Genomic DNA, 23,399 nt, shown 5'->3' on the forward strand with positions numbered 1-23,399 from the left:
TCATCTTTTTAAAAAACAAGTTAATATGGTTAGAGCCACATTTCCTGAAGCCTACTATGATAGCGCTGAATGCAATGAACTGAAGGCAGCAAAGGAGAAAAGCAATGAGACCAATTAAAAGGTGATTGCACTAACCTAGGCAAGAGATTACGAGAACCAGAAGCAAGGCAATGGTAAAGAGAGTGACCACAGAGAATGTCCAGGAGGAACCTGTTAACACAGCTCCACACAACTGGTAACTAATGAGATGTGAAGGGTGAACGTCAAGACAAGAATTGAAGGCTGGTTTCAGCCAGTTTGCCCCTCAAAATGGTGGAGTCATGAACTGACACAGGGAAATCAGGAGAGAGCTCCTTTCAAAGAAAAGTGATTTATGGTTTAAATAGGTTCAAACTGATGTGAAAGTTCTGTCCGAATGGAAATATGCAAATAGTTGCACAAAATGGAAATCTGAAAATTGCAGGAGCAGGTGAAGGAAGAAATGTGTTAATAAATGAATTAAAGTCAGATTGGATTTCCCAGATGAATGTTCCCCAAGGAAGCATATGGGAAGAAGGCAAAACAAAACTTCTGTTGGGATCTCCAGAAAATAGAGTCAAGGCAGGAACAGTTGGGGAGAGGAGAACCTAGGCATCACAGTCACCGACACCAAGGGAAAGAGCAGCACTATAGTCAGCAAGCATCCAGCATTGTTATCCCAAGGGAGATTGTGAAGATGTAGCAGTTAGCCACGAGAGTCGCTGCTGAAGGCTGACAGCCCTGGAAGTGGACTTTAAGTAGCCAGAGTTTTAGCTTATAGTTTTAGGAAATTTCAAGAAGAGAAAGAATACTACTGAGGTTGATTAGCAGAATGAATAAAAAGGTGTGTTCATAGTTTGGTTCATTCTCTGATTTGTGTGATCTAAGTATAATTTTTATGTGAAGAAGACTGAAAGAATCAAAATACTAAAGTAACTATCTTAATGGCATTTAAACTTTATTGATCACAACTCTAAGTAGTACTTTTTAAAATATCATAGTCCAGTACTCAGAACTTTACATGCAGAAACCCACATGTGTGTCTGCATAGCCTACCATTTATTCAATTTTCTCATCTCACATTTTTAGAAAAATCTGAGTCAAAAAGACACTAAGCTGATTCCATGACCTGCTAATCTCACCAGCTGCAGCTTGAAACATGTTAGCCTAATTAGCAAAAAAGACTTATAGATGGTGAGAAGGATTAAAAGGTGAAGTAGAAAGAACACCAAGGCAAAGAGAGGCACATCTTCCTGATGTATGTTAATCTAACAAGCTCCGCATTATGACAAAACCAGTTGACAAGCCAAGCTGATGGGGAAGATTTTATGGGGTCCACCTCAAGATGAAGAGCTGCAGGCAATCAATGGGTGCTGTGGAAGGGCACATCCATTTTCTCCAGGGACTAGCTCCTGAGAGGTTATCTAATCCCAAGCGGGCAACCCTAAATATAAATACACATAAGCAAAACTAAATGGCCTCAGTGTACCATATATATATATATATACATAAAACACATTTATATATATATAAAAGGTATTATAGTATATTTATAAATGTAAGTATATGTAATAATAATCAAAAACGAGAACAAGAAGTTGGGAAGGAGTGAGGGGCATGGAAAGAGTTGGAGGGAAACCGGGAGGAGTGGACAAAATGCAAAAATATGCTGCTCATGTATGAAATTCTCAAAACCAAATTTCCATTTACTTCTTTTTTAATATTTTATTTATTATTTTTATTTTATGTGTATGAATGTATTGACTGCATGTAGGTGGGTGCACTGTGTCATGCAATGCCCTTGGGAATCAGAAGAGGGCATCGGTTCCCCTGGAACTGGAGTTACAGATGTTGTTAGCTGGAATGTGGGTGCTGGGAAATCGAACCTGGGTCCTCTGCAAGAGCAGTCAGTGCTCTTAGCTGCTAAGCCATCTCTATAGCCCCCCCCCAAATAAATAAAATTAAAAAAAAATTCTGAGCTATAGAATTAAAATGTTTTTGAAATGAGTTGAAATGTCTCATTTTAGTGACTTTAATGTGTGTGGTCCATGAGAAATAAAAGGTAAAGAAGACATGCTGCTCACTAACTCACTTCCACAGAATTAACTCTCCTTCCTTATCTCCTATCAGAACAAATATGGACAGTTTTTAACAGTGTAACCAAACAGCAACACTCAGAGGCACTTGGGTTTTCTATTATACACCCAAGGAAAGGTTGGACCTTTTAATGTGGTGTTAGAAACCCTCTTCCTTCTGTCTGTCTTTGCTAGTAATTGCCCACAACTCCTTTTCATGTGATGCTAGGCTTGGAGCTGCTTGCTCTTTTCTAAACATGCTTAGAAATCTATGTTCTTACTGTTGCCTGAGATAATCCCTGTAAAATCCAGCACATGTTTAACAACCCAGTTTAAGGTCCATTTCTGCTACAAAGTCTTTTTCACAGCATATCACACCTTTTGTACTTTCTATATGCTAGTAATGCATTTGCCACATATCTTGACTTCAATCAGATGTTCTTTCAGAAATGAAACATTTGCCAAGTAGTAAATGTTGTATTCCAATACCCTGAATTAGAGGTAAAACATGAGTACTGTCCTACATTTTTGTGTGTGTCTCATACTGAACTGTGAACTCCATAAAGGTGAAGGTAATATTTTATTTATTTCTTTAGTCAACAAATATTTAATGAGGGTACAACTCAGTGCCAGACATGGTTCCTCATGATGGGAATATATAAACAAGCAGAATAATCCTGTCTCTTTCTCTCCCATACTTTACATTTTTCATAAGGAAGAAGGGGAGAGAGAGAGAGAGAGAGAGAGAGAATAAATGCATAGGAAAAAAAAGGTTGAGAAAACTGCTTCCCAGAAAAAAAAAAAAAAAGCAGCTATGGAGAATTCAGTGAGGAGGGTGTCGTTTTCAATATAAGGATCAGTGGCCTTCACCAATGGATATGACTGATGCCAAATTTGAATAAAGTAGTAGCGTGAGCCTCTGGAATATCTGCACAAAGTCTAGTCCAGGGAAGAGAAAGCAGTGCACTGGTCCTGAAACAGGCCCAAGCTTGGCCCATGGTTGTCAGATAGCATGTCAGTGTGGCTGAAGTAGGGTGAATGGGGAAGAGGACGGAGAGGTCAAGGCAGCAAGCTCTGCTAACTAAATATGCTGGGGGCCAACAATCTCACAGTGGTAGCGTGGTACAGGATGTGATGAGGTCACAGACAGCATTGCTAGTGACATTTAGCTGCCAAACAGTGTGGAGTGTAAGAGGACAGTGTTGGCTCCATGTTTTGGTCAGAGCATGTAGAAGTATGAAAACTATAGGAAAGTTAAGTGCATTTTTTTTAGAGGAGGAGAAGGTAGGTTTTAGGTATTAGAGTAATCGCATTCTATAAAGACCTCAAGGATGAATGATGTCAGAGGAGAGGGAAGTTCAGAAATCTGAAAGTTAAGCTTGGAAGTACATTAAGAGATCAAGAATGTGACATATTTGGCAAAGAAGCAGCCAGAGAGCAGGGATAAAATCCAAGAAGGTGGGGGCCGCAGAGATGGCTCAGCAGTTAAGAACACTGGTTGTTCTTGCAGAAGACCCAGGTTCGAATCCCAGCACCCACACTTCAGCTAACAACTGTCTATAACTCCAGTCCCAGGGGATTCGACAACCTCTTCTGACCTCCATGGGCATTGTATGGCACAGGTGCACTTACTTATATGCAGGCAATACACGCATACACATAAAAAAATAATAAATTATTTTTAAAAAATCCAAGAAGGTAGTTCCAATTCTCTGTAATCTGTAGATCTTGCAGGGAGCAGATTATAAATTTTACAAGTTCTGTGGTAGGGTGTTTGAAATGAGTTACCACAGGGAAATGGGAAAAGATGGTCATTAAGAGAGAAGCTCTAGGGTTTCCAACTGACCCCCCCATGTGAAACAACAACTGACAGCAGACAGGGACCTACAAGCAGAAAGAGCCAGCTCTAACTTCAGGCAAGATGGGATTCTACTCCCTCCTTCCAAAGGTCTTTGATATACCATAATCACAAAACAAAGTCCATCATAAAACCATAATTCAAAAATCAACTGTCAAGAACTACTACATTCCTGTATAGTATTTAAAATATTTTTAATTAAATTTTAATTTTATGTGTAATTTTATATGTGTTTTGTCTGCTTGTAAGTGCACCGCATGCATGCAACGCCTTCAGAGGCCAGAAGAGGACGTCAGATCCCCTTAAACTGGAGTTTCAGACCATTGTTGGTTGCCATGTGGGTGCTGGGAATCAAACTTGGGTCCTCTGCAAGAGCAGCCAGTGCTTTTAACTGCTGAGTCATCTCTCTGACCTCTCCTGTATAGTATTTCTATGATAATTAATTTTTTCAGCACTTTATTATGTTAGTATGAAGGAGTATAATTTAATTGTGCTGGACATCAGGAGTTGAACTGCAAATGTCCAAAATCTACAGCACCTACGTGTGGGAGTCAGTGTGATTATGCAAATGCATGCGCACACACCGATGTACTCAATTTCAAGTTTTAAAGAGCTGAATTGACAGACAGCACCCATTATAAGTTTAGGAGGACTTACAGTTTGGGAAGGTAAAAAATAAATTTGTCAGGTAGCAAGTTTGTGAGCAGTAGATTCATTAGTTCACACATCTTGCAAAAGTGAAACATTCATTTATGATCTATGGATTTATATGGGCTTGATGTGCACATATCTGTAATAAGTTAGGATCCTAATAATACCTAAATCAAAGAATATGTTCCTGGCCTATATTCCAGAGGTGCTTGGATCACAGGCATGTGCTACCAGGTGTCTCCTGGCCTGTACTCTTCATTGGTTTTCTGTATAGACTGATTTGGCAGACCCATAATAATGAAACACGATGTTTGAAACATTTACCATTTTATAGCAAGTACATTTCTCTTCCTATGTTTCTATGGTCCATGAAATTTCATTCAATGAAAATGCAGCACCTAACATATGAGAAAAGTATGCTACAGCCCCAAACTGTGTGATAATTAAGTTTCCTTCTCAAATCTCATCAAGTCTCTGTTACATCAGAAATCTCGGAATTGTGGTCTGGCTGTGGCCTGTCAGTGGGATAAGGAAATTACAGGGCAAGTTATATAAGACCTACTTATTAAAAAGACCATAAAATAGTGAGACAATTGTATTCATTTTCATATAGAATGCTTTGTCTTCTTGCCACACACTGAATCACATTACTTTGTGTTTAAAGAAAAATGCAATCTGAAACCTGTATATGAATTGGGAAAGGCACAGTTTCAGTATCAGCAGAACTTCTATTCACACCTCATTGCAGAAGTGCCAGTGGCAAGTTGGGCTGTTTTCAGAAAAAATTAGATGGTTTTTATGCCTCTTTTTTCCTTTACTTTTTAACCCAGAAGGCATTTTATAACACCTAGTCTACTATAAGATAAAATTATGAACAAAAGTTTCAGTCTGAGTTTTCTTTGGATTAATAAACAATTTGTCAATTTTGCTAAATGTTTAATACACAGATTTTTATATAATTATTAGAATTCAGAAATACTGACATTTTAGTGTGATACCTTATTAATTCATCAAAAACTATCCAATATTTATTTATTTTCTATTAGTAATATTTAACTGTAATATCTTCTCAATAAATAAGAATATTATCAATAATTATAAATATATAAATCACTCCCTCACAATATGTCCCAATAACTTTGATATAGGTAGAAATAGTGAATTTTATCAAATAAATGATTAACATGTTTTTCTGATTCAGTTTCAGCCCCTCTTGTGTGATGGAAGGTCTGGATGATTACCGCTGCACAGCCTGCCCACGGGGGTATGAAGGACAGTACTGTGAAAGGTACCAACAGTCATGATATGTGGAAATCATAAGGATTACAGTATTATTTTAATAATTTCCTTATTTCCATATACTACAGTTTTTTTTTAAAAAATTTCAATATTTTATTATTTTTATTTTATGTGTATGAGTGTATTGCCTGCATGTATGTAAGTGCACTCATGTCGTGCAATACTCATGGAGGTCAAGAGAGGGCATCAGATCCCCTGGGATGGAGTTACAAACAGTTTTTAGATGCCATGTGGGTGCTAGGATTCAAACTCCAGTCCTCTGCAAGGGCAGCCAATGCTCTTAATCAGTGTGCCATTTCTCCAGCCCCCTACTTCAGTGGTTTAACTTTGAGGCTTTCAAAACTATTTTCACAGCTTTAGACCCTTTAGAAAGTTGTTTGCTTTGGTCTCTCAGTGATTCCAAATTATTTCATGATCATTTAATTTATGTCTAAATATAAACAGTTAAATATAATTTTATAAAAACAAACACCAATTTGTCTTCAAAGCTTTTCAGTAGTTACAGGAATTGAAATACTGGCTATATCATTTTCATTTAGTTCATTGGACAACACTGTCTAGTAACAATGGCACACACCTGGTTGTTCTTACACACTGGCCCTATACTAGTAGGTATGCGCATTCTACGGAATGCAAGTAGAAATGGACATATTTAATTAGTAGTATCCAGAATATAAAGCCTCTGTTTCTTAGTTCCCCATTTTGATAGACTAGCAATGTTCTTCAAAGGCTGCTTCTTACAGTCAGAAAATACAAAATCTGATAAAGCATTATAGTACTGTTAAACTGAATTCTAGGTGTGATATAGATGCTAAGCTATGGAATATAACCTGACTGTCTAGTAAGGTAGTAATTATCATCTTCCAGATTCATATTTTGTATTTGATCAGAAAACTAGATGTTAAAACTTGTTACTGTCACTTTTAGTATATCAGACACAGCAGACAGTAACTAATACTAACCATTAGCATGATATACAGTAATCACAGTATAATTAGCAGCAGTATAAAGTTTTATAAATATTCATGGATTTAACTTAGTACCACCAACTTACCTAAGTCTCATTCTTGTCTATGCTATTAAGACTACCTGATGTGCTACCTTTAACATTGTGACAATCAAGTGTGTAAGAGATGCTTGGTGTCCTGCCTATGATCCTACACAGAAGCCTCTTTACCAGCAGGAGGTGCATATAACCCTAAGAATTGACCCCCATCTTTCTCTGGTGGCTCATAGTCAATGTCTAACAGCGAAGAGCCCTTACCAATGTCCAGGTCCTTTGCTTCACAGAAGAACAAATTTTGAAATGTTATTTATATTCTAGAACTTTCTATGTCATCAAACTAAGATGGCTCATCACCTGAAATCACACTCTTGTTTAGATTGTTTCTTTTCCATAGCTTGTTTTGCCACCCTACTCTAGAATCTCCTAGTAGCTCCTGATACTGTTAAAGATTTTGAAAAAAATTAACAGTATGTATTATTTTTTATCAACTACTTAAACATCTTTTACCTTACCAGCAATGGTTTATATTGATAATGGCAATAAGAATTGAATTTAGTAACTAGATGTAAGTTTTATAAATTGTAATACAATTTATATGTTTGCAAGATGTACTTCCAAATAAAATCTGTATGTGGTAACTGTGAATATTACATTCAGCACTTTTGTATTTATACAGAGCAAAGCATTCACAATGTCCATATCAATGGAAATTAACATCAATTAAGCAGTTCTAATGCAAACATCCAAAAATATTTTCAATTGTTTAGAATATTCATACTTCATTTGGACATAGGTTATAAATGATCTATTCTAGATATATATTCTATAGAGATATATATTCTATAACTATATATTCTATATTTCCACCGTGTCCTTTGGCATTTATGATTAGGCTAATCTTCATTTAATGTCCTTGTAAACACCAGTAGGAGGTTTACTGAAAATATTCCTGGATACCAATGAGACTATCTTCAGCAATTTATGACACGAATATTTGATAGTGTAGCTACATTTATAAATTGAAATTATCACTATCTGGAGAAGTATGTATGTAGAAAACCTAGAAGAGCTTATAAAAATTAGCATAGTGATTACAGAAATCTATCATTCTAATATGTGTTGATGTTGAATCAGCAAGCATTGACAGCTTATATAGCATATGGATGAGCAGGGTCAGACACTCTCAGATGTGAGAGCTTGAATTGTTTTAGCAATTCTCCAATGTTATTATAGCTTGAGATTCATCATCTCTAACATACAGGTGACCAGGTTGTATTTCCCTAAAAATCTGCTTCCCTTCAGCTAAATTAAACCAAAGGTCTTGGTTAAATTTTTATTATAACCTTCCAGATAAATTTGTTCTACTTCTGAGAGCTTCTTCAATCATCTAATCACCTTCTGACCTGCCCAAATGCAGTTTGGGTCTAAAACTGCTTGAATTTCTTCATTGTCCCCATGATGCAGAAACTCTCCCCATACTTTATCTTCATTACTCTTGTAATAAACTTCAAATATTTAATTAGTCTGAACCTATTTTGATTACAGTCATTCACCCTGCAAATGTTAAGGAATGATTTAAGTGGACCTATTAAAATAATACGTGCACTGAGCATTTGCGTCTTATATTAGAATGAAAATAACAAATCTAGGCCCATAATCCCAGTGACTCAGGAGACTGAGGCAGGGGGATTGCAAGTTCAAAGCCAAGCTGGGCTATAGGGAGAGTTTCAGGGTAGGCCTCGACAACTTAGTGATGCATGTTCCCAAAATAAAAAATGAAAAGGGATTGAAGGGTGCATGCTTGAATATGCAAGATAGAGGCCCAATTCCTAGTACTGCACAGATGCTCATAAAAGAAAGAAAACAACAATCTAATCCCAGCTTCTTTTCAACCCATATTTACTATCAAAACAAAATATCTGTTGAGATATATATATATATTCCATTTAGGGACTCTCAATGACTATTAGGAAATGTTTTTAGTAAGTAAAAACAACAGGTAGTCTGAGATTACTCCAGGCAAGGAAGAAACATATGGCCCCATTTAATAATTTGCCGTATCATGGTCCACTGTGCTGTGCACTTTCATGAAAGGATGCCTGGATACGTGGAAGAGTCTGGAAATGGGATTCTTTCAATCAAATTCCCTTCTACTCTCTCAAGTCAGTGCTAAACATTTCATTTATATAACATGAACATACTTTCCAGATATGTGATTAAAAAAAATTCCTTCTGAGGAAAACAATAAATAAAGACTAATACAATTAAATAGAAAATGGAAGTCTCGCTGCATTCAATGGCTTCTTGTCTTGATTGGTACAGTTATCAAATATTACTTTTTTGTTATTTTGATCTATAAAATGCATGAGTATAGAATATCTTAGAAGTCAGCATGTCAATTACAGTTTTCCTTAAACTGTTATTTTAAAAAGAATTTAAGAAAAATATATGAGCTAAAGATGACTTGGGCAAACTACACACACAGGTGCAATTTGTCCCTCTCCTGGTTCCACAGGGCATGCAAAGTAAGCATTGATGTAATAAGTTAACAGTTAACAATCAGCTTTATATGAAGGTTCTTATGTAAGTAACATTTGAAACCTCAGAAAGAATCCCACTAATTATTTTCTTCTCTTTACCAGATTCGCATTACAAATTAAATTCTCAAGTACATTAAAATTTGAATTTCATCAACAAACATTTTTAATTTTCCTTCTTACTACATAAACAATTTTTCTCTTAGCCTGCAAAATATAAAATTTATCATCTGATCTTTTTATTTCTGTGTGTGAGAGAGAGAGAGAGGTGTTTGTGTGTGTCTGTGTGTGTCTGTGTGTCTGTGTCATAGTACGTGTATGTGCTCATGCCTGAGAAGGACAGAGGAGAATTTTGGGTGTCCTGCTCTATTACTGTCTTCCTTATTACCTGGAGACAGGAATTCTCACTGAACCTGGGGATTGGCTGGCAGCCAGTAAGCCCCAGAAATCCTCCTGTCTCTGCCCTCCACAGTACGAGGTTTTAGGTACGTTCATAGCTATACCCAGATTACTTATATGGGTGTTGGGATCTGAACTGGGGTCCACATGTTCACACGGTGAGTGCTCTTACCCATTGATCCATCTCTCCAGCCCCTATCTGATCTTTCATAAGAAAAAAAATTAAGGATCCCTAAAATATATTATATATAATATATAATAATATTTTACATGTATATATTCCCATGGCTTTCATATGTTGGGAAAAAGCTATACCACTGAGCCTTATTCTTAGTCTCTATAGAGCCCTGATTTCAGGATTTTTTTTTTTTTTCTTCTCATTTCAACACACTAGGAGATACAAACAAGTTGATTCGGGGATGTGACTCCCGTTAATCTGCAACATTCTGTCCTGTTCCAATCTAGATGTGCCCCTGGCTACACTGGCAGTCCCAGCAGCCCTGGAGGCTCCTGCCAAGAATGTGAGTGTGACCCTTATGGCTCCCTGCCTGTCCCCTGTGACCCAGTCACAGGACTCTGCACGTGCCGCCCTGGAGCCACCGGAAGAAAGTGTGACGGCTGCAAGCACTGGCATGCACGCGAGGGCCCCGAGTGTGTCTGTATGTATACTAACTTTCCTAGTTCTGGGGCCTGCCTTCCATTTCTGTCTCTTTTTCAACAAGCCTGACTTCTTGTCTGCTATAGCTAGTGCTTCTCTCCGCCTTCCTGACACTATCTATCCACTTTCTGCTGTGTGCATGCTGCTTTTGTCTCCTTCGTACCTAGCCAAGAGCAGCCGAGAAAATCCTCAGCATGTTTTAGTCAGTTCATTGAAGACCTACAACAAATCTCCTCGAGGCATTTTTTTTTTTCGTCCATCTTGTGGTTTGCTGTTTTGCCTAAAGTTGGCATTGCCTTTATGACAGATTAAAAACTCAAGCGTATTGAATTTTTTAAAAATCCTCTGGAATTTTTAATCGTCTGAAAAGGCACATTAAGTCTTGAATTATAACTGACTTTTTCTTTGCCCAGCTGTTAAGGAAATCCATGGACATAATGCTTTGTAACTTCCTCTTGGACTGCAAACCCTGGAAGCAATTGCAATGCACTCCAGTTATGAAGTGTTTTTACCTACACAGTAAATAGAAGATTGTTGGTTCCTCTCTCTCTCTCTCTCTCTCTCTCTCTCTCTCTCTCTCTCTCTCTGGTATGTCTCTCTCCTGATTCTGGACTCAGTATTGAAAGTACAACATTGTATTTTATAGCAATTCAAATTTAGAATAAGTTATTTATAAAGTCAAAGAGAGTGTATTGAACTATATTATTCTTTTTTTAAAGAAATTTATTTCAATGTTTCTATTGCAATATTTACCTATTGAAATGTGTTTGTGCATGCTATTTCCTGTTTTAATGTCCTATGTTTTTCTAACTCTGAGTTGCGTTTTATTTAAAAAGAATTTGTGTTTGTGCCCTAGTTTTATAAAGAGTTACCTTAAAAGTTAAGACAAGATTTAAAAACAGAGCAAAACACTAAGACTGGAGGTGTTTGAGAAAAATATATTTTAATTTGTATTAATGAAAACACAAAGTAAAAAGAAGAGCTATGGGTATGACTCAGTTTTGGAGCACTTATCTGGCCTGCACAAGGCCTTAGGTTCCCCAGCACCATGCTGTGGGGTGTGGGAGAGGGGCAAACGTGAAGGTAAATATGCAGTATTTTCACCATATTGTTATAGTACATACAATTCACTCTTTCTAAGACTGAGTATGTATTTTAATGAAAAATTTTAAAGTGGACTACCAGGCCAATGAGATGGTTTCTCAGGTAAAAACATTTGCCCCAAGCCTGACAACCTCAGTTCAGTTCCTGGAATTCACAATGCAGAAGAGAGTCAACTTCCACAAGCATGTTGTCCTCTGCCTTACATATATGTGCTGTGGCATGCACATACATATACATGCATACATACATATATACACATACTTACAAACACAAATAAATAAGTGGTTGTGTTTTTTAAGTGGTTTACCAAATATCCCACAGCAGTGTTTTCAAATCACCTATTGATATGGATATAGCTAACTAAATAACATATAGACACTCAATATAAACACTTATCTTAACACTCCTTTAACTATAAGTCATCAGTATTATTATTTATCCACAAGTCAACCTGAAATAAAAAGAATGTGTTTAATGTGATGCACAGTCATTAAACAGCAGTATATTAAAATCTGCAAAAGATAAAATGAAATAGTTACTGTTTTGAATATTTATATTAAAAACAATTGTCATTTTTCTGGTCAAAGATATCTTTAAGTTCTTTTTCTGCATTTTACGTGAATGTGTCCTAAGAAATTTTAACTCTTCCAGTTGGAAAAATCACATTATGTTCACTTCTATTCTTTCTCACAGGAAACACATTTGCACCTGTTACACATGGTGCTCAGCTCAGTTACTGTGTCCTAGAAATTTGAATATCCCTGTAGAGTATGATATAGTTATTTTTATTGTATAAGAAAATGGTATGCCACTGTTTTTAGCATATAGACCCATTTCTGTAGAGTTTACAGCTATGCTGTGTAGGTGGGTGCTCCTCAGCTGCCTCCCTTCGCTTCAGTGGTTTCTACTTGCATCTGGAAATGTCTTCTCTCACCCTTCTCTAGGTTGATCCTAAGAGCTGTTACACAGAATACCTATAGACGTTTCTCATCTTTTACAATTTCTACAGTTTGGGAGCAATAAGCTCTGGTTTTCTTATGCTGATCTTCCCCAGCCCACAGCTCCTGCCCCTAGTTTTGAAATGACTTAAGAAAACAAGGCTCAGTGAAGACAAAATTCTGACTTATTCTCAATTCTCTTTGTAAAAGGCTTCTCTATCCTCAAGCTAAAGTACATCAAGGGACCAAGCATAGACTCACCTGGCATGTCAGATCTGTGGGGCCTGCTTCACCACATGTGATCACAGTGGGATGTTTTTGAGGCCCGGGGTGTGAGTTCAGAAAAAAACCTAAGCAAGGGAGAGAAGATAAGATGCATAGTAAGGGAAAGAATGTTTGCATGGCCATTATTAAGCATGATGCCCTGTGGACAGGAAGTTGCGTCTGCTTGACAAATGCTAAATACCACTCCAACAGTTCATCTGCATGAATTATAATAGTTAATCTTGTCCTTTTTAATTCTCAAGAAACACAACTGAGATTGGCTTATATCACAGATTTGTGTTTTTACTTTTATTTTTAATTTATTCGAAAACATTTTTCTTTATATTCATTGTATGTGACAAGAACTGTATTACATAAGGATATTCATACATGTGTATGACCTAGGACTCCTCATTTCAGGAAAGCCACATATTTCTGGAAAAAATTACTGTAAAGTTAGATTAAGCTTTTATTTAACAAAAGATGTAAGATTCCACTAAAGAGGTTGGTCAGCACAGAGCACATGAAGTATTCAGGTCACAGTTTGCTGTGACTGCCTAAACCCATGAAAATGGCTGACAGCCACCAGAGACATCGGTCTTTGAGCAAGTTAGGACTTTATTGCATTTAAAATGGACTTTCCTCAACCTAGTATGGTGGTGAATGCTTGTCTTCTTAGCACTTGGGAGATGGAAGCAAGAGGTATGGAAGAGATCAGGAATTCAAGGTCATCTTTACTACATCACAAGTTTGAGGCCAGCCTAGGCTACATGAGACCTTGTCCAAAATTGAATGGAGGCACTGGGCATAGTAGCACATGCCTTTAATCCCAGCACTTGGGAGGCAGAGGCAGGCAGATCTTTGTGAGTTGGAGGCCAGCCTTACCTACATAGTGAGTTCCAGGCTAGCTGGAGCTACAAGGAGACCCTGTCTCAAAAAGACAAAAAAAGAAAGAAAGAAAGAAAGAAAGAAAGAAAGAAAGAACCCAGGGCAGTCTTCTAAAGAACTAGCTTATACTTGTATGGGGATGTCTTTTCTTAATTTGGGAAATTCTCTTCTACAATCCTGTTTAAGATCTGGTCAATACCATTAATCTGAAATTCTTCTCCTTTCTAAGAGAAAGAAAGAAAGAAAGAAAGAAAGAAAGAAAAAAGAAAGAAAGAAAAGAAAGAAAGAAAGAAAGGAGAAAATGAATGGAGGAAGGGATTGAAGAAATTCTGGAAAGATGTTGTCTTTTGCTATGTGAGATTTCTATTACTGTAATGATGAATTGACACAGATAATCTCTTCTAATTAGGAAATATGGTGACCCCAGAGTCTCTCAGTAAGCTGAATTAGCCTCATCAAGGTTATCAACTCCACCAAGCAGAATCAATTCATGGGTATCACTAAGTACCATGTGCCTTCAGATTCTGAATTCAGATTTCAAACATTTCCTAATATAGTTCCTTCACCACAAACAGGTTCATCATAATAACAATGTTTTTAAAGACTTACCTTGCCTAAGAGCTTGCCATGTGACAGATACAATGTTAAACACATTATGCAACTCTTTTCATTCTTGCAATGTGTCTATACATGTTGCCAAGATCTGGTTCTGCCTTCACCTCAGCTGGCTGGTCCTTGTGATCACAATCAAAGATTTCATATAAGACACACAGAGCATAGTGTAGCAGATAGGTAAGGTTTATTAGAGTAATATGAAACACTGTCCTGGATGGACAATGGCCAATGGCCAGAGAAACAGTTCTTTTGACTTTTATATAGGCTTTATACTGTTTCTTTTTCTACAATATTTAATTACATTTTTAAAATGTATCTAGTGTATGGGTGCCTGTGCTCATGTGTGTGTGTGTGTGTGTGTGTGTGTGTGTACATCTGCATGTGTGTGTGTACATGTGTGGGTATGTACATGACACAGCATGCATGTGAAGATCAGAGAACAACTTGCAAGAATTGGTTTTCTTTTTACACAATGTGGGTTCCAGGGATCCAACTCATGTCTTCAGGTATGGTAACAAGTACCTTCCTACTGAACCATCTAGCTGGCCCAAGGTCTTAATATTTCTATTAAACATAGAGGTTGTTTCCTCCAAGACTTAAGAGATCACTTATTTAATTAAGATGGATACTTAGTCATCAGAAGTTACCTAGCAGAGACTGTGCTTCCTTACAAGAGAAAATATGCTTTCGGCTGGTGTTCCTACTTTTTCTTATTTTAAGGATCAAACCCAGGGCTTTGTACATGCCAGGTAGGTCCTTTACTACTGAGCTATATCTGAAGCCAAAATTTCAAAGCTTAAACAAAAAGAACTACTTGGATCAACTATATAATATTCTGTTCTTTGGTTATGTTTGTGAGCTCTGAGTATTTTACTGATATTTCCAAAAGCAAAAAGTCTACTTATTAAGTTAGGCAAATCCATCCCCCATCTTTTATCTTCATTGATAACTGACATGTCATTTTATGAAATGAGAATAACCACCTACCCTGAAATTTGAGAATGGACAACATAGCCATTATTTATTCAGTGGTAATGTTTTGTATTATAAAACACAAAAAACACAAAACTTGATTTTTGTGCCCTATTTTCTTAATTCATAGTTAACACAGAATAACTCATATGATGTTTAAAATAGATTGTGACTGACAGAGAAAATGCGTGACACTCCTAGGGAACTGCAATTAAAATTAGTAACTTCTGGCAAGATGTTACTCCACAAAAAGTACCTGAAATAGCATCTTGCATCTTATAAATATCAAATTCATGCTTACTGTTTTGGTCACTGCTTATGAGGTATTTGTTATATATTTGTTTTCTTATTTATGTAACAGTTTGTTTAAAATAAATCACATACGATGATGTTTCTCTTGCCAGTATTGCAAAAGCGATCATGAAGTGGCCCTATTTCTGACCCACAGAGAATAATCACTGTTCTTGCTCTTTTAAAAGTTTTATTTCTTATTTATTTATTGTGGGCGTTGGCCCACACACCATGGCATGCCTGTGGAGATCAGAGGACAACTTGAGGGAGTTGATTGTCTCCCTATAACATGAGGGCTATGGGACTTGAACTTCTAGTCATCAGCCTTGATGGCAAGTACCCTTACCCTCTGAACCATCTTATTGGCTCAGGATTCTTGTTCTAAATAGTTGCCACCAACCATCTTATTACCATAATACAAAGACCTTTTGTTATCACTAGAACACTGTTGATCAATTATAATAAAAGACCACTAATAATGGCAGTTTCTGTTTTCTATACCCAAGGATAGGAACAAAACAGTGGAAGGCTGTCATCCATGTAAAAATAAACAGGATTTTCTGCTCTAAATGATGATTTAAAAATTCACTGGTCTCCAGAGGTGATTTCTCAATCTATGACTTCCTACATGATCATGTGTCATTCTCATAGTAAATATCATGTGAGCCCGCACCACCATGTAGGGCTCAAGTGGGTTCCTAGTCAAAGACCAGTGTGTGTACCTTAACTTTCCCAAGCTCTGAGCCATCATGTCATGTTTCAATTCAAATGTGGGGCAATCTCTTAACACCACTTCCATGAGCCTTTCATCTGTTTCATGCTTGTGTTTCTTGTTGCTAACCTTCTAAGCAATGGTCCAGGCTATTGATTTTGGAACAGCAATGGTCAAACTGATTCTTCATAGTTTTTCAGCCCCTGAGGGTCAGTCTCAGTGGTCTGCAGATTTCACTGAGGAACCTGTGATGTTAGCAGATTAAGGAGCTACATAGTTGTATTATGGAGACCACTTTACTGCCTTTATTTTAATCATGCTTGCTTGGAGAGCAAACTAAACTCTACTTTTATTCTTTGCTCCAGCTAAGCCCTAAAGGTTTATTGACCCCAAAGAAAAGTAGAATCACATGTTGACTAAGGTTAGTTTCACCTTCTCACCTTGGTGGCTATTTTTAAAGACAAGGTGTTTGGAGCCTCTCCTTAGTTTCTGATGAAATATTTCCTTGGCTTAAGCTAAAGTCCAGCTTTCCACAATTATCTTTAATTCTAGATTCTTTTAAAAATTAACTAATGAATTTTTATTTTATGTGTAGGGGTGTTTTGCCTGCATGTATATAGGTGTTCCAGTGTTGTGCAATGATTTGAAGCCAGAAGATGGTATCAGATCCCCCAGAACTGGAGGAGTTACAGTTGATTATTAGCTGGCTCGTGGGTGCCGGAACTGAACCCAGCTCCTCTGTCAAAGCAACCAGTGCTCTTAACCACTGAATCATCTCCCCAGCCCCAAATTCTAAACTCTTTAAGTCACTGAAACCCACTCCTATGACCACCCAGTTTCCCTTTCCTTTATCTTCTTTGCATGCACTATATATACATTCCTAACCACTAATCAGGATTATTTTGATCATGTATACTTACTTCATCAAACTTCTGTGGACATCAGATGAGAGAGTCATGTTAAGCATGGTGCCTTGCCTGACATGCCTGACTTTTACTTGGATCAAAGCTATTGTCCTATGATTATCTCCCTGTAGTATGTTCAAAATTTCAAACTATCTTTTTGGTTTTTGAACACTATTATCATCTTGGAACAACATTGGGCTTACTTTCCCTATTTTATATATATATGTGTGTGTGTGTGTGTGTGTGTGTGCATGTGTGTGCATGTTCATGTATGCTGCTGTATATGCAAGTATGTGCCCATGTGTGTAGAGGCCAGAAGACAGCCTCAGACTTGCCCTTCCTTACCTGCTATATACTGAGTTTTATGAGACAGTGTCTCTCATTGACCCAGGGCTTACTGATTACGCTAGGCTGGATGGCCAGCCTAGCTCTGGGATTGATTACAAGTATACCCATTGCACTCTGATATTTTTCTCTCCCTTTTTTTTTAACAGAGCATAGGGTGGGGAGTTATTTACAGAGGAGTGGGCGCCCCTCATTTATGGCTGCACTGGAAAGTCCACACTCAAATATAGATCCTGTGATTTCCCAACAGCCACAGAAAATGGTGAGAAAGGTGCCCACACTCTGACTTTTGAGTGAGTTCTGGAGAACAAACTCAAGTCCTCATACTTACATGGAAAGCACTTTACTGACTTAGCCATAGCCCCAGGAAAACCCTTGCTTTCCTATTTTATATAATTTGACTTGAATTAAATTTGTGTGTGTGTGTGTGTGTGTGTGTGGTGTGTGTGTGTTTATTTCACAGTTTGGTGCATGAATAAATTTATCATTCTCAAATCCAAAGAATAGTTTTTTCTCTAACCAAAGAAGCAAAAGGTAAAAAATCCTTTTGAATAAACCTGAAATCAAATTATTCTATCAGATGCTTACTAATAAATGATATAGAGTAAACGAATCCATTTTAATAAGCCTAGAGATGCTAATACTAAAGTTTCTTTTTGTTGTTCTGTTTTGTTCCTATATGTCCTCACTATGCCACCCAGGCTGGCCACTCACTATATAGCCTAGGCTGGCCTTGAACCACTGCTTCTTCTGTCTTGACCTCTGGAATGCTAAGACCACCATGCCCTGGCCTGGAGACATGGCTCAGCAGTTAAGAACACTGGTTGTTCTTGCAGAAGACCTGGGTTTGAATCCCAGCATCCACATGGCAGCTAACAACTGTTCGTAACTCTAGTCCCAGGGGATCCGACAGCCTCTTCTGACCTCTGCGGGCATTGTACAACATGGGTACACTCACATACATGCAAAAATAATAAAATATTTTTTAAAAGTAAAACATTGGGGCTGGAGAGGTCTCTCAGCAGTTAAGAGCACTAACTTCCCTTGCAGAACAGCCAGGTTTGGTTCCCAGCACCCACATGGCAGCTAACAACTATCTGTAACTCAAGTTCCAGGGTATCCAGTGCCCTCTTCTGGCCTCTGTGAGCAATGCAGGCATGTGGTTGACATACATACATGCAGACAAAACACTGTACACATAAAAAATTAAAAATAAGCCCCCCAAAATTTTTAAATAAATAAAACAAAGAACTAAAAGTACAGCACATGTTAGACCCTTGGAACAATGTTCAGTGCCAAAAACAAGAAAATTTCAACAGTCCCAAGTTAGGCCTGGTGATTCTAACCTGTAATCTCAGCACTTGGTAGAGGGAAACAGGAGTTCAAGGTTATTATTGGTTACACATCTGAGTTGGCGAATAGCCTAGGCTGATGAGACTGTATTTCAGAATACAAAACAAAAGAAAAAAGCATTCTCTATATTGTCTCAAGAGAAGAGACAACAGCTATCCTGAATTTCGTGTGTATTGTGCATTCTCTTCTATTAAATGAACAAAACTCCTCCAAAAAAGTAGCAACTGGACTCTCAGACGTGCACCATAACATAGTTGAGCAATGAGACGTCTAAGAACTCAGTGTCTGTGTCCGAAGTGGCAAGGACAGTTAGGGACTTTATTTCAGCCTCCTGTATTTAATCCCTTTAATCCCATGCAGGCTTAGCCAGCCTCAGTTTCCTCTAAAGTCATGGGAAGCAGCCACCATGCCTTAGAGGATGCTATGTGCCGTTCATGGGGGAGGGGGTTAAATTTTCTTCCTCTTCTTCATCTTACTATTCTGGTTTTTTGAGACAGCGTCTCCCTGTAGCCCCCAGATAGCCTGGAACTCAATATTTTCAAGGAATCAAGGGAAAGATAGAAGTATAAAACCCAGATCCAGAGATGTATCAATGGTATTCATTTGTCATGATTAATTTAAAATATACACATTAAGATATAAATTTTATCCTTTATTAAAAATGTGTACTGATCCTTTATCCCTAGTTGGTTGGAGCAAATAATTTGTATATCGCCACCTACAACCATCTAAAGGGTTTAACCTTTTCAAAGATGCTCAGCATCCATTCCAGCTTCAGCTGCTTTGGTTCAAATGTACTTTGTGATGTTTTTGCGACAGTAAAGCCAGTAATTGCTATGCATGGGGGAATCTGATAGAAATGCAATATTTTGCACTAATTGCCAACAGAAAGATGCGTAATATTAGCTGCATGATTCACCCCTTACGTGTGCCCAGTTATAATGATCTGAATTTATACTGCATTTGTTAATATTAGACACCAATTCATCCTGACACTTTTATAGGCAAAGCCTCGGAAACATTTAGTCCTGTAAAAAATAATCATAGTCTTGAAATATTTGCTTTTGCTCTTATGCATTTTTGGCAAGCTCTCACTTTATAATCTTATCTATATTCCTGAGTTAAGAGGATAGTTTAGAGAGGTTTGGGGGTGCCCTAATTATGAGATAGGTGTTCATTTACACAGCAGCCTTGTCAGGGAGACGTTGTTTACATAATGTGAATTTCCCATGTCTCTCTACTCTCTTCAGATCTTCCTAGCAGAGTGAATTAAATTTGTTTTTCATTTGCATGCCATTTCGAATGTCTGTTGCCAGACATTTCTGACTTTTTGAGGGCAAATAAAAGCAGCTTATGGCTTAAGTAAAATATTTTGTGTCAGAATAAAATAGCAAAGCACTATGTAAAGGGCACAATCCCCCATGTGTTTGCCTTAAAACTTCATGAGTTAGTTGGATAGAAGCTTTGAAAAATCCCTGTGCCTGTTGTATTCATAAGTCTTTCTGACCCACTAAGACAGATGTGAGTATATTACTGGAGCATCTATAAAACTTACCTTTCACTTAATGGAAATCTGCTTGTACTCTGCTCCCTAAGAAGTAAATACAGACAGAGACCATGAGATATGGAATAAGAGTAGACCTTTGGACCCAGAGACAGCAAATGTAAGGGATGAGTTCTTGAAGAAGCAGTTAAATACATTTTCATTTCAGCAACTGAAGAGGAACCACAGCAGTTAGGTAGGGGTTAGAATAAAGGATAGGAACTCAGCCTTCTCTGTGTCCCTTGGTATTCTGGCTCAGCAATTTGCCCCATGTTATATCACAGTGAATTGAACCTACTTCTCTATTCTAGTCTCTGGTTTATTCTTTCTGAAGTAATATAGAGAAAAGTATGGACCCTTTCCCTGGAAATTTCTGGAATCAACCAATAATGATCCTTTAGCAATGTTATTATAAACTTACCTGATTTTATTTTTTCTTGTAAATAGGTAAAACATATAAAATAAGTAAGAGAAGGGGCTAGCTGTAGAATGCCCAAAAGACAGTGTATGGAAAAAATCTGTAAGACAGTGTATTGTCAAGTTTCTTCTAAGACCTTGAAACTGGAAGAAAATAGAGCCAATTATTTGCATATATCCTTGGAATCTCTTCCAAAAATGAAACTTCTCTAGAAACAAGTGGAATTTATTTCATCATAGTAAAAAAGGAATCTTCTTAGTGTTCGTGTGTGTGTGTGTGTGTGTGTATGTCTATTTGCTAGGTACCAAACCGAAGGCCTTTTACATGATAGTCTAGAAGTGCTCTACCACTGAGCTACATCCTCACCCCTTAATTCTTAATAATAAGCATTATTTCAGACTAGAGAGAAGCCTCTGGAGTTAAGAGCATAACTTCTGCAGAGGAATGGAGTTTATTCCCAGCACCCAGATTGGGAGTGTCACAACTTCAGCTCCAGGGTATCTGATGCCCTCTTCTGGCTTCATTGGGTACCTGAACTCATGTACTTACACCCACACACAGACATACACACACATCCATAAATAAAAGTACAAAATAAAATCTTTAAAGAATTGTGACAAATTCTTGTTTTTAACTTATCGATTATGACTAGAAAGAAAGTCCCTGATTTTAATTTAAACTCAAAATCACAGCTACAAGAAGTATTGTTTATCTCTTGTTTAAATTGTGGGGATTCAGCTTTTAGAAACTTGGCCAAGCCCCGCCCCCTCTTCTCTCCTCCCTGTCCTTGCCTTTTTATTGATGAGGTTAACCTTGGACAGCAGAGTTCTATGATTATGAAAGTAAAATCTTCAAGCCCTTTGAGACTGAGGCCTATGCCTCAAAAAAAGTTCCCTGTTGCATTCTTTTGATCAAAGTCTCATTGCAGAGCCAACAATAATTGAAGGTTACTAAGGGAATTGAAGGAATAGAAAGGTATGGAAAGCCAACCTTCAGGGAAGGGAAAGGGACTCAACTCTTAATGGTAGCAATAGTAAAGAAGTTGTGGCCATTTTTAATCCACTCCAGAAATGAACATCTGAGCCCATAACCTACATGTGCTTTTTCCTAGTGATGCTTACCTGATTTTCTCCCCGATCCTCTTCATCCCAGTGCATTTTCCAGGGTCACCAGTAAATGACTATGCATAGGACACCTACCGTTAAGGGTTTATTCTGCTTTTTATTAATTAAATTAGTTCTTTGACGATTTTGTGTGTGTATATATAGTACGAGTATTCTGGTTACTCTTTCCTGCTCCACCCTCACTTATTTCCTCTCTCTCTCTTATTAACCCCCTTCCTCCCTACCTATCCCTTTCCTGGATTCATGACTTTGGTTTGGTTTGGTGACCCATTTAGTTTAACCAGAGACATCTATGTGACTATTGGATTGGGACTATAAACTGGAGCCTGGTGGTATTACCAGTGGATACACACCTAAAGTCACGATCCCCTTTCCTGAAATGATTGGTACAAAAACGTTCAGCAGTGTGGGGTAGGGCTGCCTGAACCCCTCTTCCATCCACGCCTGACTGTTGATGGGCCCATGCTTCTGGAGACCTAGTGCTGTTATCCACAGTTGTTGAGAGTCTATGATTGCAATGCTTAGAAGATAACATTGCTCCACCCTTCCTGCTATTTTCTGGCTCTTTCATTATTTCCTCCCACTTCTACCATGACCCCAAGCCTTGGAAGAAATTGTGTAAATGTCTTGTTTGGGGTGGAACTTAGCCATCACTTATATCATTAGCACTGTCTGTGTCAAGACCCTGTATTCACTGCCATTCGCTGGAAAGAAGGCACCTCTGAATATAGCTGAGAATGAGAATTATCTATGGGTATAAACATGTATATTTAGAAGTCAGTTCAATCCTACCTCAATTTAGCAAAGCAACAGAATCAAGTATGTGCTCAGGTCATAGGACCTCACCCAATGCGGGCTTTAGGGTGTGTTTACAGCACCAGATAAGGATTTCTTCCTGTGGCATGGGCCTCAAATCCAAGCAGAAAGTGGTTGTTTATCCCTGTAATAGTCATGCTACTGTTGCACAAATGAGCACATCTTGTATGACAGGTTAGTGCTGTGATCATAGAGCTCACATCTAGGTAAAACCATTAATGCCATTGTTCCACAGAAGCCTGCACAGCACCTCTCAGCATTCTGAAAGCCAGCCAGCAGAAAGAGCACGTCCAGCTCGGTCCCAGTGTGGTTTCTCTGAATCAAGCACCAAAGTGTGAGATGTCTTCAGCAGTAGATTATTACTGTCTGGTCCTGGTGGGTTACCAAGAGGAAGGGCAAGAAGCTGTATTGTTTGGGGGGACTCTTGGGTGCCCCTTCCCAAAAACTCATAAGGAGATAACCACACGCCTAGCACTGAGCCTTTTATGTAACAAGCCAACCCATAGCTAAATTTCATGTAATATATTTGATCATATTTAAAACCCTCCCCATCTATACTCCCCTTAGCATCCCTTGCCCAATTTTATTCACATATCTAATAGTATATATA

At 37.9% G+C, this 23,399-nt stretch overlaps 1 protein-coding gene across 3 annotated transcripts in view; it reads left to right on the forward strand.

Moving 5' to 3' along the window:
* The window catches only part of Lama2 (laminin subunit alpha 2), a 679,163-nt gene that overhangs the window by 490,309 nt on the left and 165,455 nt on the right, over nucleotides 1-23,399 (forward strand). For all 3 annotated transcript variants that reach the window (XM_008827821.3, XM_029560968.1, XM_029560969.1), the window contains 2 exons: nucleotides 5,804-5,890; nucleotides 10,309-10,502. In XM_008827821.3, coding sequence (XP_008826043.1) covers nucleotides 5,804-5,890; nucleotides 10,309-10,502 — 281 coding nt within the window. The remainder of the gene's footprint in view (nucleotides 1-5,803; nucleotides 5,891-10,308; nucleotides 10,503-23,399) is intronic.

The sequence above is a fragment of the Nannospalax galili genome, unplaced genomic scaffold (genome assembly GCF_000622305.1).
Source record: "Nannospalax galili isolate Female #2095 unplaced genomic scaffold, S.galili_v1.0 scaffold53, whole genome shotgun sequence".
NCBI classification, from domain to species: Eukaryota; Metazoa; Chordata; class Mammalia; order Rodentia; family Spalacidae; genus Nannospalax; species Nannospalax galili.